Below are 14,360 nucleotides of genomic sequence, written 5' to 3'. Positions count from 1 at the left end.
GGGGAGTGTTGAAGTCCAAAGAATCCGAAGAGAAAGAGAGTGAGGAAGCCAAAGGATCCAACATGATAGGTACAAGTGAGAGAGAGAGGTCCAAGTGCATGAGGCAGACAGGCCAATAGGCTGCACCCAAATGACATTGGCTTGTGCCCTGCAATATACATATGTCAGAAAACTTCACCTTTGCATTCCTTACTTACCTTCCTATAAAACCAAGCGCCCATCAGATGCACACATCTCAGTTCTAGTTGAAACTGAGATGTGAGTACTTGGAAACATGTATGTCAGCAATTACTGACCAAAACCGTAGCGTACCTTTGTGTTCTAGCTCCCTCTCCCATCGTTCGCTCGCCTGTTCTCGCAACATCCGGCACACTGGCATGCTTACTTGACCGTGATTTCCTTTTTTCAAGTTGGGCAACGTTTGGCAAAATCGTCTTCCCAAACAGACTCAAATTTAATTAGCGTCCAAATCCAAGTCCAAATCCACGTCCAAATCGCATCCAAATCAGCCTCGAAATCCAGCTTTGAACTCCCCTTAATACCATCAGGTACTTGGGCTGAACGTTAGCCCTTGGGCAACTCTCAGACATCCACCAACAAGCCTGTACTAGTCCAACGACACCACTGTCATGACCGATGATATCAAGATATCATTCCATACACTCAGGGTTCGGCCCGCGTTGCGCTTGAGATGTTGCGTCTAGCGCCAAGGAAAATATGTACTGAGGACAAGAATAGCTAGCACTACTACGAATACGAGTCATATAGACGCCCATACTATATCCAGTGTAGGTTCGCAGAATAGTACAGCCTGGGCCAAGGCCCACGACCTTTAACTGGATCTGATCTACATTTCTCTGTTAACCTTATATCACTTTAGTACGAAGCTCATTGAGAAAGCACATGATGGAGAACGACGATGTGAGGTATGATCATATTATGCTCGGTGTCGCCATATCTGCTTTACTGAACTTCCTGTGTAACCATGCTGCAGCACAAGAGACTTACCAGACGATTTGACGCCCTTTATCACTCAAACAACTCTTTACCCTGTTAGTGGAGGTGGATTCGGCGATGTCTGGAAATGCAATTGCAATCATGATGCAAATGGTATCCCTACCCTCGTCAGTCTATGTGTTGGATTCAATTTACCATGCAACTGGCTGACCATCGGACCATTGATCGATAAGGTTGCGGTCAAGGCCTTCAGACTTCCAGAGCGTTACGATTTAGAGAAGATCAACAGAGTAAGCTCCGTACGAGAACCGCATGTTAGCCCATGCTAACTTGCGCTTACTTTGGTCGCACCCAGAAAATAAGCCGAGAAATTGGCATATTGAAGATTCTACGCCATAAAAACATTGTACCCTTGTGGGGTATAGCGACAGGATTTGGACGTATGCCAGAGTTGCGCTGCTTAGTATCTCCGTGGATCCCAAACGGCACGTTGAATGATTACCTACAATTTAACCACGATGATCTAACAGTCCTGGACCGCTCACGTATGGTGAGTAATTCTCATCACATCCCTTCACTTTTTGAAGACTCACTCTAAGTTGGAAGCTAGAGGATGTCAGCACTGGACTTTATTACCGTGAGTTTCGACCTATCTTCTCAAGGCGTTCAAGTTGTAACTCACCTTTGATGCAAGTACACTCAGTTCCTGTCATGCACGGAGATATAACAGGGGTAAATTCGGAGCTGCTAGGACATTCTTGAAAACTAATGAATACACAGGCAAATATCCTGATCGATGAGGGAGGCCATGCGAGGTTAATTGATTTTGGTCTTTCCACCATTACCCAACCCCTTCTCGGCCAGTCACATTTGGCCGCGACATCTATACGTCCAGGTGCAGTCCGCTATGCTGCACCAGAACTCGTTTTATCGGATGATGTACGTGACCTGGACTCGGTGGAAAAAGCTGATATCTACTCATTTGGTTGTGTAATGCTTCAAGTGAGTTGATGTTTTGTCACAAAACGTTTCTCTGAGGATTCGTTGAACAGATTCTCTCGGGTCAGCCCCCTTGGTCTGAGGTCAAATCTGAAAGGCTGGAGTTTCGCATTGTTGTTATGATCACCGAAGGTCGTAGACCGCAGCGTCCAGATGGTCATCCAGAAATAATGGACTCTGATTGGAACTTCATCCAAAAATGTTTGCAATCTGGACCCGAACTTCGACCTTCAGCAGATAAAGTACTTGATTTTGTCATGCATAGGTTTCACTCTCCAGGTAATCCTACATAGTTCGTGGTACTTGCCAACCATTCACTTACACAAGCTTAAAGACTCTTGTAGTAGACCGCCTGACGATCCTTTCGATGATGCGCCGGATGATTTCCCCAGAGCCTCCCCGCACGGTGGTTCTAATGACTCAGATACAACTGAACAACCACCCGACAGTCCACCACTCCACCCTAGTCGTGAACCAAATCCTTCAATCATCTTAGAGCCTCGAATTCAGGGACCTTCGTATGTTCATACACAACATTCACATGCATGTGTTTACATTTATAACTTTTGCCAACCGTAGTGCACTTAACGACCACCCCCGAACAATGCTCAACAATTTGCTTCAACGAAAGTATGGTCCGAGCGCATCTAGCCATGTAAGATGGGAGGTCTATCCCCAAGGACTTCCACACGCTCCTACCTGGCATGCTATAGTATACAGTAAGTTATCAGTAGGGTGATTCTTGGTGCTTCTCATTAAAACCATATAGTCGATGACATGATTTACGGCCATGGCACAGCGCACATTAAGCACGTAGCCACAGAAATGGCAGCGGCGCAGGCTGTGGAACAGATGGAGCGGACAGATGTATCGGGGTTACGGTGATCTGAAAGATCAAGAAGGTGTGGACTCGCCAAACTAATCTCACATAAAGATATGCGTGGAACTGGTTTGCGAGTTCTCAGCTGTAATATAATATTCAAACATTAATTTCAACATCTCCTACATCAGAGAATTCATGAGTCTACCCAGGGTGTTTTACGTTGATTGCGGTGGTTTTCCGACGTTATACATGGCTTTACATGACTTTATATTCCAATATAAAGAAAACCTTTCCTATATATGACAATATCTTCGATTCACGAGTCCCCTGATGCCTATATTCTGGACGAAAATTTTGGTTTTCTTATTGGCTACAGGTCATGTGATTACTCCAAACGCACTATCCAAATTCAAACCCAGATTTACCAGTCCCCCTATCGACGGTTTGCCTCAGAGGGGCTGGTCTACCATTTCGACGCGCCGACGATTTGTGCCAGCGCCGCTTTGGACATGCATCTCATACTTGGACGTGACTGGTATACCGGTATGTAATATACGTAGTAGTCAATATTCAAAATCTGCGGTTCAAATCATAAAGTGAGTATTATATGTGAACCGCGTGTACATGCAACTAAGTAGATGGATTATGAAAGACGGATCGGAAGCATAGTATTCACCTAGCATAGCATACATCCACCTCGTATCTTCTCCGGCGTAAAAAAATGCACACCTCCACCACATTAATCATACTGCCGCATGGTCGCCTCCAGGGCATCCACATCCACATCAAAAGACACATCAAATGACGAATCTGCACCTGCCGCACCGAGTTTATCCTCCTCACCACCATCATCGTTGCTATCGTCCTTGTCCAGCTCAGGCGTTGAAGTCGGCGGGCTTTCAGGAGTCTGGAAGACCTGCTTTGGTGCGGGAATGGGTTTCGGGTTGGGTTTCTTGAGCAGCGGAGGCTTGAAGGGCGGAAGCGTCACCTGCTTTTGGCCCTTCGCTTGTGAAGCCGCATAGGGCGACTGTGTGGTGGTGTAGCGCGATTGGGAGGAAGGGAACCCGGAATTTGGGAGGTTGTGTTGCCGGCGCATCCCAAGTGGTGGGGGACCTCGCTGAGTTGTTGAGGGTGCCACAACAGTGTGCATATGTCTCGACTGGGGTATCTTCTCTGGAACTGTTGTAGATGTGGAGGTGGATGCAGTCGTAAGAGCTTTGGAAGAAGGGATAAACTCAGAGTTTGAAGAAGGAGCCGTAGGACGATTGGTAGAGGGGACCATAACGACACTAGGGGGCCCTCCCCATCGTACGCTTGGGGGGTAGTAGGACGTCATCCACATGCATCGAAAAAGACTCGTTTGGAGCTAAGTCACCTGCGAAATCGGTGAAAGTGCTTCCCTCGTGATCTGTATCTCGGTCTGAGTCCAACGTCATTCGAATGTCCCCGTAGGTGCCACTGTTTCTGGAAAGTTTAACTGTAGGCTTGATGGTTGCAGAGCTCAATGATCTACTGATTGTACTTCCTCGGGGAGGTGCAGAAGAAGCAGACGAAACACTAGCCGTCTTCTTTAAAGGCCTTGCAGTTAATGCGGTAGATGTGGATCTCGACCCAGATGAACATGCATGGGTATTCCTCCGGGTCGCGATATCCCCCGGGGTGCCTACTCGCCGTCTCCTTTTCTGCCTTCGCCCTCGCAGCCTGCTTTCGCCTGGAATTCTCGTCCATCTCTGCAGTGCCATTACGTATTATATGAAGGTACCCCGCGGCCAGCTCTGGATTGGGAGGGACGTCATCCTTCACAGGCGGGGTCGCTGAGTACGCACGCGACGGGGGTACTTTCTTTGAGATGAGTTTCATTGGATGTAATTTTCTTGATGAATTAGATGCAAATGTAGATGGGAGTATGCTTGTGGACGGAGTGGTAAAACCGGGGAAGGATGCCGTGCGTTGAGGGACAGACGTACTGGTGCTTGATGCCCACGTGGACGTGTGCGCAGACGCATCCAAACGGGCTGCAAGCAGGTCAAAAACAAGTCAAAAACACCTCGAACATTTCATGTGAGGATACGCACATTTTTGTTCTCGCTTTCCCTCCTTTTTGCTCTCTGCATTTTGCATGAGTTCCCGGATGACAGGGTCGGGTTGGGATTGCTTCCATGTAACGTAACCAACATCCTCGTCGATGCTCATGTCAGCGGATGCAGGCCGAGTACTGGCGCGCGCCCATTGGGATGAAGAGGAGAATTGAGAAGGGGACGGCCCTACGTCCCAGTCCATTGCAGAGTGTTAGTTTGGTGTAAACAAATGTGGTGAGAGAAGAGACCGTCAAAAACACGTTTTATACGTTGGATCACGATGTTAGTTGAAAAGGATGCGATGGTGAATGAATTGTCGCTGATATAAAGAGATAGACAATGAAAATTAAGTGGCCCACTGCACAGTCGACGTTCCAGGACCACAAGAGACGAAGTTTACTTCGGAGCGATGTTGTCTTTTTTCAGTTAATGACTGTTTCCACCAGACCTATAGCGGATCCAAAGCTGCTGCAAGCTCAGAATAAGTACTAGCTAATCGCTGTCTGTTACCGTTCGGACTCACCGTACGGCGGTCTGCTGCAACTCAGGCTGCAGAAAAGCACCCACAAGCGCCTGCTCCAAATCAGGAAGGAGATCCCCAAAGCGCCACATTCCAGTAGACTACTTAGTTGTTTGTTCCTTTGTCTCATTCATTCATTTGCCTTTGATTGCCTTCACAGACAAGCACGAAGCATTGTAGTTCTAGATGGGACGGCAAATCTACACGTGTCGCATCAGTTCTCAAAAGTTAGCTGCTTCATAAATGCTATTAATGGCTATACTTCAAGTAGTCACCTGGCACTGGCAGCTAAGATTATCACCCGTGTGTTGCCCTGCCCATTTTAAGTCAGTTCCCCTGAGAATAAAACTGACAAGTTACAGTTTAGATTCACAGCTTTCTGAAGTGCCTGAGCCGCAGGCGAGGATATTGAAGTGTTGAGATACTCCCGTTATCCTGTCATATTAATATGTCGAATGCGGATGTCATAGCGTCAGGGGACTCAGTGGTTTCGCACCGACGCTGTGTTCAAGTTGATACCGGCCGACTTGGCGAGTCCCACACGTCATTAATGTCATTGATGAAAGAAATACACCCGTTTGGTGATACAAATTACAAGTACAACCTCCAAAAACTACATCAACACTATTTACAGGACCAAATATTGGCCGTACAACAGTTGCACTGCATTGTTCATGAGTCGTGACGATCAAAAGGAATAAGCCTGTGCTTCGTGGAAGTACCGCCAATAGGCAGGGAGAAGATTTGCGACAGAAAACCATAACTATAATCTTACATCAGGAAAGACGCGCGCCAGTCAGAGAACCCCACTTACACTATACAATTTGCAAGACATTCGCGCTGACTGCGATGTCTTGCAGGTCATGAATCTGACTCCCACCATCGCTGCATATCCTGTGAATGCAAGCGTAGAGAGTGTGTCCATTCCCCAAACACAAGACAGGAAGATGGACCACAGAGGAAGGGCCACCAACATAGATGTCCGCGCTATATTGGGGAATGCTATGGGTAACGTTTGTCTGCCAATAAGGCGGTCCCCCTCCACGTCTTTGAAATCCTGAGCGTGCAATGTGCTCGTGAACACTGCAAGGCTCAGGAAAATCGCCGAAATTGCGGTGGGTTCTAACCGCGACATATCTTTGCCTGTTGAAGGAATAGATTAGCACAGAGTTCAGAGATAGGATGCTCGGAAACAAACCTGCAATAAGGGTGGAACCTATTTCGAAGCAAGCGTAACCCACTGCCGTTATAAAGTTCTTCGAGATCCAGTGCTCGTGAGCTTTGAGCTCATTATAGAATATTATGAACAGCGTCAACACGAAGCTTAACCCAAAGACTTGGGAGCTGTAGCATGCAGATATGACAAGACATATGGGAATGAGAGCCCATCGTAGTACAACGGCGCCTTCCAGGCTGATTAGACCTGCAGGTATAGGTCGGGAAGACTTGTTCTTCCCATCCTCCTGAGGGTCGATTATCTGATTGGCGACATTAAAATGAAGTAGATGGAGCCATATCCAGAAAACAATGTGAGAGCAACGTTGGAAATCACAGAGTGGCCCAGCCACCACTGCAAATAGTGTCTGATATGGTCAGTGCACCATAACAGAACAGCAAAAGAGTACATACAATCGGAATAATGGTGGTCGTGATATCATCGCTCGTGAAAGAATACAGAATTTGAAGGTAGAGCATGACGAATCGTGAGGGGATGGACAAGGCCCTGGCCTCTTAGTGACAAACCGCTGGTCCCTAAAAACTGTTTAGTGGGTGAACGGCCCGGTATAAATATCCTACCGCCTTGTATTAAATTGTCATCACCATCTTGTAATCTAAGTGATGAAAACTTGTTTGATCGACATCATCAGTTTCAACCCCGATTCCACACATCTACCGATCGGTCGATTATTTGATAAAATCACAGATTCCGTGGGCACGAGGCACGAGAGCGGTTGTAGGTGTAGGCGGTTGTTGGGGGACGAAGGTCCTTGTGGGAGCGACATATCCACATACTCACCCACATCCAGTTGAGCGCCCACATAGCCATGCAGAAACCGTTGAACATTTCCTACATTTCTTGATAGCATCAAAGTGAAGAACAGATCCGAGCGAACAGCCTCAATATTGAGCATCTTTCGCGGGAGTGTGTTGACAGGTCTTGAAGTTGAACCGATCAAGCTTCTCATCAATTTCCGAGAAATCTGATCGAATGCGATGAGTAGCGAAATGACATATGAGATAGGCACCTACGATATGTGATCAGACGACCATAGGTTAGCTTGAAATTGCACCCGCTTAACCAGCGTGCAATTATAAATAACACCACGTTAGCCAGAAGCTATTGCCAAACAAGTCTGCATTCGATAACACCTTCGTGCCGCATCTATCCTTCTTTGGTTCAAAGGTTTTGCAATTTTCTAGCCGGCTTAGCGGAGCGATGATAGGCCTTTAAGCAATCCTAATCTTTTCCCCAATGAGCGTTTAGAGAGTTGCGCAAGCTGTGGGAGTGATCATATCAAAGTTTTGTCATCGGTTTCTGGATTCATCGTCACTGACATGAAAGTATTGATACGCGTCAAGCAGGCTGTGCGAAGAAGATTCAAAACCTGTACTTTGGACAAGAGCCGCCCAGTTGGTTGGATGGTATCACTGGTGACGGAACAACGGAAGTGAACGGAGCATAAGCGGATTGGTGCTCACATATCTAGCGCATGTATCCCCACGACTCCACGCGAGCCTTGGCAAACGTTACTCTGAGACGACAGGGGTTATATGTCCGGCGTGTATGACCCTCGTCTTCCTCGTGTATGTAACTTTTGCCTCGTGTCGGGGACCGATCAGGGCAAATCAGGGTCGATACCCAGTGCCTATCAAGTATCACAAAAAGAAGGAACGGAAGGAACAACATCATGATGAGTCTGGATGTTGGTTTGTCCTCCTCCATATATTGGTAGACAAGTACCTGGCGAGATGAGATCGTTTGTGTGCAACGTCGCATCGATAAGATGCAAACGTGGCGTACAATCAAAGCGATAAGACATACCTCGAGAGTATCATAAAAATCCAAGATCGTACGATCTCTTAATTCCGACAAGCCTATTCGGAGAGCCGAACGAGGAGGGAATTGAACGTTCCATGACGCAGCTACGGCAGAGTGGGGATGCCAACCGGCGGTGCGGCGTTAGCTGGTATATCCAACTTCCTCGAAGATGTAAATTCAGACAGCCGGGTCTTTCTAACCCATAATAACGCAAGTTTTGAGGAAGCGTTATACTTCCATTCGCCAGTCTGCCTAGAGACACGACTGATCATCTAAGCCGAGTTTGGTCATGAGCTTCTCATTCCCCAACTGGGGTCAAACTTCGAGATGGTTGATACAAATTGATGCCATACACACCATGCTTCGACCTCGAGGCCTCTATTTTTGTCTGTTTTCAACGTCAGCTAGCGCTGTTCATGTGGACATATGTGTGTCACATCAGAATAAACTTGAGTTACAGTAATGCTTACCGGGAGTTCGACGGTCGGTACCGTAGGTTTGCGATTCGGTAGGAAGTTGTAGGCGAAAGCCAGCCTACTTATAACGTTAGACATGTGTGAGCCAGTACTTAACTGGTACTAGCTTTCCGCCCATGATGATATGGTGTCAGTGAGTGTCTCAGCAGGTTTGTGTCAGCCAGTAGACGCGTAACATACCGTTTCGACAAGAGCCCACTAACGAGCACCTCCGCCGGTACCACAGGTTTGGTCGCGCCACAGGCTCGGAAGCAAGTTTCGGCGTCTTGTTCTCACCCTGGACCAAACCTGGACTTGTGTCTCCGCATGTTCTTTTCAACCAACCAGAATGTGACCGAATCGTTTTCAACCCAAGGTCACTGCGCACTATTGGGCATGCCCACATGCACTGACATATGTACGTCCTTCATAGAATGTCTGCGACACTCTAGTTTTCAGCAACGTTCGTCAGCGGAATCGGGTACTTTTATTCGACGAAATGTACGCGGAAGTTCAACGGAACGTTCCACCACAAATTCATCTGTGAGTTACAACAGAGCGCAGACACATACATGGCTCTAATATGGCAAAGTCCAAAACACCCAGAAACGACAGACAGACAGTAAGTTGAAGCACACAAGATAATAGAGCTCCAACATGAACGCACGCGATAGTTGTAGCTATTAATGAATGAGCAACAAAAAAGAACAAAATAAAAGTGAGATAGTCCACACAACAAGCACTGTCCGAACGTTTCTATCATCCTGTCCGTGGTCATGACTGCTGTCCATTACTATGTTGCACTCCTCCATCCGGACTATAAGGATCGTAATCTGCCCCCTCTCTCCCATACGTGTCCCGATACGGTGAATGTAGATTAGTGCTACTCGCGTTCCACGCGGTGCTTGAATTATCCTGTTGCAACGGGACAAACGCACTCGAGTCAGAATGGCGTGCTTGATCATTGGTGGCTCCTCCGCGGGACGCGCCGCCACCATACCCATTACCCGTGGCTCTCATGGCATACGCAGCCGCAGGATGCTGGCGGCTGGCGGCGCGCCGACGGCGAGCCACAAAAATACCAAATAGCGCACCGAGAATACCAATAACAGCAATTGCTCCGATTACAGCACCAACGATGGTACCGGTGTGAGTGCCTCCCGATGCACTGCTTGACGAACTGCTACTACCTGAGCCTGAGCCTGAAGCAGCGGAATTCTGAGAGGAAGCAGGGAGAACAGTAGCGGCTTGTGTGGGTTGCGGCCCAACTTGACCGTTACCGACAATAACCATCGTCCCGTTGCTCGGAATACCGTTGATCACGACGAACATAAGAGCAGGTCCGGGAGTTAAGATATTAGGGTTCGGAGGAACTTGAGCCACGTGAAGGGTGATTGAATTGTTACTGTTGACGGTGTACGTATTGTTGAGCTGCAGGTACCTTTGACCCATGTTCATGGCGTGTGTAGTGAACCCGCCACGCAACAGAACGACGGTTGTGTTTGCAGCAGCAGCGTTACCCGAGCCACTGTACGCGGTCGAAGGGACATTGAGGTCGAAGGAGCTACCACCGTAAGAGAGAGTTTGCGGTGCGCCAGAGAAAGTTGGGCGTGTACTGGCGCTAAAGTAGGGCGGGTAGAATATCTCCGCGGTGTAGGTTGTGGGGAAAATGGTTGTGAGGTTGACATCGATGTTAGGGTTGGATCCGGCGATCATGACGGAAGCGTCAGGCATGAGTAAGGCACTGGAGTGGTACAGACGTGCAATGTTCGTGTTGCTCAGGCCGGCGTTCGACCATCGGCTGCCTGCGGGCATATTCGGGTTGTAGATGGCAGGAGTTCCGACAGGGCCCGAGGCCAACGACTCGCCGTAGGGCATCTCACCGTACAGAGCGGTCTGGCCAGTAGCCTGGGCGTAGCCAGCAGTACCATTCGTGCCACCATTGACAACCAAGAGGGTACCGTCTGGAAGGATAATGAACTGACCCATGGTGCGGCCCTCGAGCATGTCATCGTCTGAGACATAGACAGGAGAAGAGCCATCGGTGGGTTCTGGGGTGAGACGCTGACAGTCCTTGGAAGCAGGATAGGTCCAGGTGTTGTAGTTGGGGTATGAATAGTTACCCCAATACTCGTCAGGCATGTCACTGCCGCCACAAAAGATGACGGTGGGGGTGTAGTTGTTGGCGGGAGTGAGGGGTAGCATGGCAACAGCGCCAGAAGCAGGGTAAACACGAGCGACACCGCCTGGCATGCCGGGAAGAGGTGTCTCGACGTTGGTATCGGGATTCCAGAGGACTGATTGGAAGTGTAAGAAAATCGACAAGAGCATGAAAATAAGACATACTAGTAGAGATATTGGCCTGGATGAGCATGTTACCGGAAGGCATGAGGTAGGTATGTGCGTAGGAGTTGAGACCTGAAGTAGTGATCATGAAGTTCATGACAGTTGCGGCTCCCTTCGAAGGGAAGAACTCATACGTCGGTTCAGCAGCACCGCCTTCATATTCTGGGTCCGTATTAGGCGTGTTCCGGTTGATGTACCCACCACTGACAAAACCGCCGATCAAGGCAATAGAACCATCACCAAGAGCCTCAGCGGCAGAGTACCACCGCATCTTCTGCATAGACAGAACGGTAGCGTTGTCATACCATTGACATTGAGCACTCGACATGTCCTGAGCACTCGTACAAGGATTGAGGATACGGATAGACTTTCTTCCGTCGTAATCTTCATAGGTTGTATCATACGAGCCTGAACCAACATCGCCAGTGGAACCAAGGGGGCCGATGGCACTGTTGCCACCAAACGTTGCGTACGAGCCATTTGGCAGGTGCATACCAGAAGCGCAGAAGGTATTGGTCAAAATCTCCATCGTCTGGGCTGTGTGAGCATTGACATCCCTGGACGCAAAATTAAGCGAGCTTATTGGTATAAAACGAAAGCGAGAACGCGTACCATGCAGCACCCCAAGCAGGGTGACCATCTATTTGAGCAGCATTGCCCTCCGTTTTGTCGAGAATGTAGACCTTCTCCTCGTTACCAAGGAACATCTTCGGAGCGAGTAACTCAGCATAGAACAGAACAAGGAAAACAATTTCGTACCATCATGGCGCTGACTTGTGTATTACCGACCTGAACGATGGAACCTGCCTGTTGGGCGGCTGCCAGCTTGGAAGACGCTGCTAGGCCGAAGGCCAGCCAAGCAACGGGTGTGAACATTGTTGAGTGGTCGTACTATAGGTTTAACGAAAGCTTTGAAAGACAGAATACGAGGTATCGATACGACCGAACAAAGTCGGAGGACTGAAAGCGAAAAAGAGCGTGGGGTGAGGACTAGGAATGGGTGAAGTGACCCTTTGAGGTGACGTTGTTTATTCTACTTCGTTTTTTTTTCGTGGTCCCCGGTCACCTGACCCCCTCGGCCATCACCTCAATTTCCGTTTCTAAGGTTCTAGATCATTTTCAGTCCAATTATAAATCCTTCGAGCCCTGCAAATGCCCTATGACACAAAATCTATGCGGTATCACAGTCATACTACATGTTGAGTTCTATGTCAAATTTAGGCCGCTCAAAGGCCCCAACGTCCCCCGAAGTTTGACCAAGTTTTGCATCATATAGTGTCGGCGAATCTGGACCTCGTTTGCGCGCCTTTTAGTTCTTGTATGATGCTGTGTAGGTGCGCTTGCTTGTTTCTGATCCAGTTTGCCCACAAGGCCCCGTTTTCAGGACTACGTGTCAGCGGTATGTATAAGCAATGATCGGTTGGATGAGATCCGGCTTTGTTTTTCAGGTAGACTGAATTTTAATGTCATAACGCGGACGCCGCTTGGCTTCTTGGCACGTAACAACGCATGAGGGCTGTAGAGCAGATACAACGTGTACCGCTCGACTGCGCAAGTGATAAGGGCGGGAGACGGTAAGACGTTCAACGAGAGTGTTCGGTAAACTTTGTTCAATGGTTTTGAATGATACGAGACTCTTTTGACGTTGAAAACTGAGCTGAACCGACTCACTGAGTGACTGGCAACCTCTGGCAATATTTACGAGAAATGCATGCGTATTTTTATATCCGAGGAGAGAACTAGGCCGCCAGGTGCTGTACAAGATCAGCTAGTACTTCGGGCGTACTACGTAGTCGAGAGACAGAATATGAACAAAGTGTGAGAATGTGAAACGTTGGAAACGGAGACGGAAACGGAGCGTACGGAGTCGGAATCGTAAAAGTGTTTGATGCAGCGGCGTTCACTGGCATTGCTGCCTTCCTTACAGGCCCAGCTGAGCAGTCAGGTACACCTCGCTTGACTTGCTTCCAAGAGCGAAACAGTTTCAGTTGATTGTACCCTAGTAAACATAGCTTGGGCCGTTCTCGCTTCCATGCCTCAAATCACGTGCACAGTGCATTAAGTATATTTATCTCATACTGCGTTGAGTTTGCTCAGCGATCTCAGATTATATGCACGCTAGAATCATCATCTGAGACTCAGTACATATATATACAATTCTTTGTGATGAGCACGCTTGTCCTTGTCCTCTTGGGGCAATCAGCGGATGCTGACTGAGGTGAAGGAACATCTTTTGTATCACTGCCCTTGTGAAGTGCACTGTCTCGAATCCGGAATATTCTCAAAGTCACTGATACGCAATCAAGAATCAAGAGTAGGTTGCAAATTAATCAGCCCTGAATAGCTTGTCACCGGGCCTCATAAGCCATGCAGGAATGGACAGCTCCATCATACAAATATGTTTACTCTGCAGCCAGTGCCAGAAGAATCACACATTTCACATGAAGTGATGATAATTACAGTCCTCTCAAGTTTTGAATTCATTGCCAGTAATGTTCAACAAGAATGCGACAAGATGAATTCATGCATTATGATGCTACAGGATTTTGCTGATGGATGCCATCAGGAAGTGATCTTGTCACACAGTGTCCACAGCACCTACACAAGCTGCCATCCAAAATAGCAGGGTCTTGGATATCACCAGACTAAGAAGCATATCCTGCTGAACCCATGTGTCATATGGATGAACCAAAGCTTGGAACACGTCAGAGATATATGCAGTCTGCATATCTAAATGCCCAGAATTCATATGTTGTGATGGCAAAATATTGGCATTTCTGCTTGGAACACATGTCCCATAACTTCGTATCATGTGAGATGGTGCTGCACATAGGCAAAGCCCACATAACAGCTGATGCGCTAGCAGGCTTGGTGGTGGGAATACCATTGAGGCTTCTAGGGGTTACCTAAAATGTGTAAAAGGAGTAAGAGTAATGTTTCAAATAGGGACAATGCTCACACCACTCCTGTGTCTATGAAGCTGATGAAGTCCATATTATTAAGGGCCCAGGGAAGAATGACAAAAATGATCATGCTCGTGTGGTCAGGATGGGGGCTGGGCTGTGATGAACAAAGCACTAATTAGAGCAAATCAGGCTCGAAAAATAAGGATGCATACAAGGAAGACTATGTCAAAAATATT

The 14,360-nt window shown here is 47.9% G+C and overlaps 4 protein-coding genes across 4 annotated transcripts; 1 reads left to right on the top strand and 3 right to left on the bottom strand.

Moving 5' to 3' along the window:
* The first annotated feature begins 754 nt into the window (after positions 1 to 754).
* BJ212DRAFT_1360738 (kinase-like domain-containing protein) lies at positions 755 to 3,088 on the top strand. Its single transcript, XM_041335891.1, has 11 exons — positions 755 to 926; positions 995 to 1,124; positions 1,191 to 1,247; positions 1,313 to 1,507; positions 1,564 to 1,594; positions 1,652 to 1,689; positions 1,738 to 1,959; positions 2,010 to 2,235; positions 2,291 to 2,474; positions 2,536 to 2,675; positions 2,726 to 3,088. The coding sequence occupies exons 1-11, from the start codon at positions 904 to 906 to the stop codon at positions 2,839 to 2,841; spliced, it is 1,362 nt and encodes a 453-aa protein (XP_041191921.1). The 5' UTR covers positions 755 to 903; the 3' UTR covers positions 2,842 to 3,088.
* Positions 3,089 to 4,068: 980 nt separating this feature from the next.
* On the bottom strand, positions 4,069 to 5,376 carry BJ212DRAFT_1360737 (uncharacterized protein; the record flags this gene model as incomplete). Its single annotated transcript, XM_041335890.1, has 3 exons — positions 4,855 to 5,376; positions 4,401 to 4,794; positions 4,069 to 4,357 (listed from the first exon to the last, which is right to left on the bottom strand). The coding sequence occupies exons 1-3, from the start codon at positions 5,057 to 5,059 to the stop codon at positions 4,069 to 4,071; spliced, it is 888 nt and encodes a 295-aa protein (XP_041191920.1). The 5' UTR covers positions 5,060 to 5,376.
* Positions 5,377 to 6,065: 689 nt separating this feature from the next.
* Positions 6,066 to 7,072, bottom strand: BJ212DRAFT_1481777 (UbiA prenyltransferase family; the record flags this gene model as incomplete). Its single annotated transcript, XM_041340316.1, has 4 exons — positions 6,066 to 6,140; positions 6,192 to 6,520; positions 6,576 to 6,960; positions 7,007 to 7,072. 4 exons carry the CDS (start codon positions 7,070 to 7,072, stop codon positions 6,066 to 6,068), a joined length of 855 nt encoding a protein of 284 aa, XP_041191919.1.
* Positions 7,073 to 9,646: 2,574 nt separating this feature from the next.
* Positions 9,647 to 11,925, bottom strand: BJ212DRAFT_1273920 (glyoxal oxidase N-terminus-domain-containing protein; the record flags this gene model as incomplete). The annotated part of the gene is made up of 3 exons (XM_041331123.1): positions 9,647 to 11,169; positions 11,219 to 11,775; positions 11,831 to 11,925. The coding sequence occupies 3 exons, from the start codon at positions 11,923 to 11,925 to the stop codon at positions 9,647 to 9,649; spliced, it is 2,175 nt and encodes a 724-aa protein (XP_041191918.1).
* Positions 11,926 to 14,360: the final 2,435 nt, after the last annotated feature.

The sequence above is a fragment of the Suillus subaureus genome (genome assembly GCF_016647635.1).
Source record: "Suillus subaureus strain MN1 chromosome Unknown BJ212scaffold_20, whole genome shotgun sequence".
Lineage (NCBI taxonomy): Eukaryota > Fungi > Basidiomycota > Agaricomycetes > Boletales > Suillaceae > Suillus > Suillus subaureus.
The sequence above is the reverse complement of the archived record's forward strand: the minus strand, read 5'-3'. Positions and strand labels throughout refer to the sequence as shown.

Coding starts and splice junctions, on each gene's coding strand:
- BJ212DRAFT_1360738 (XM_041335891.1), top strand. CDS start 904: ATGATGGAGAACGACGATGTGAG. Junction 1,248..1,312: donor ATTTAGAGAAGATCAACAGA/GTAAGCTCCGTA, acceptor GGTCGCACCCAG/AAAATAAGCCGAGAAATTGG. Junction 1,960..2,009: donor TTGGTTGTGTAATGCTTCAA/GTGAGTTGATGT, acceptor TTCGTTGAACAG/ATTCTCTCGGGTCAGCCCCC.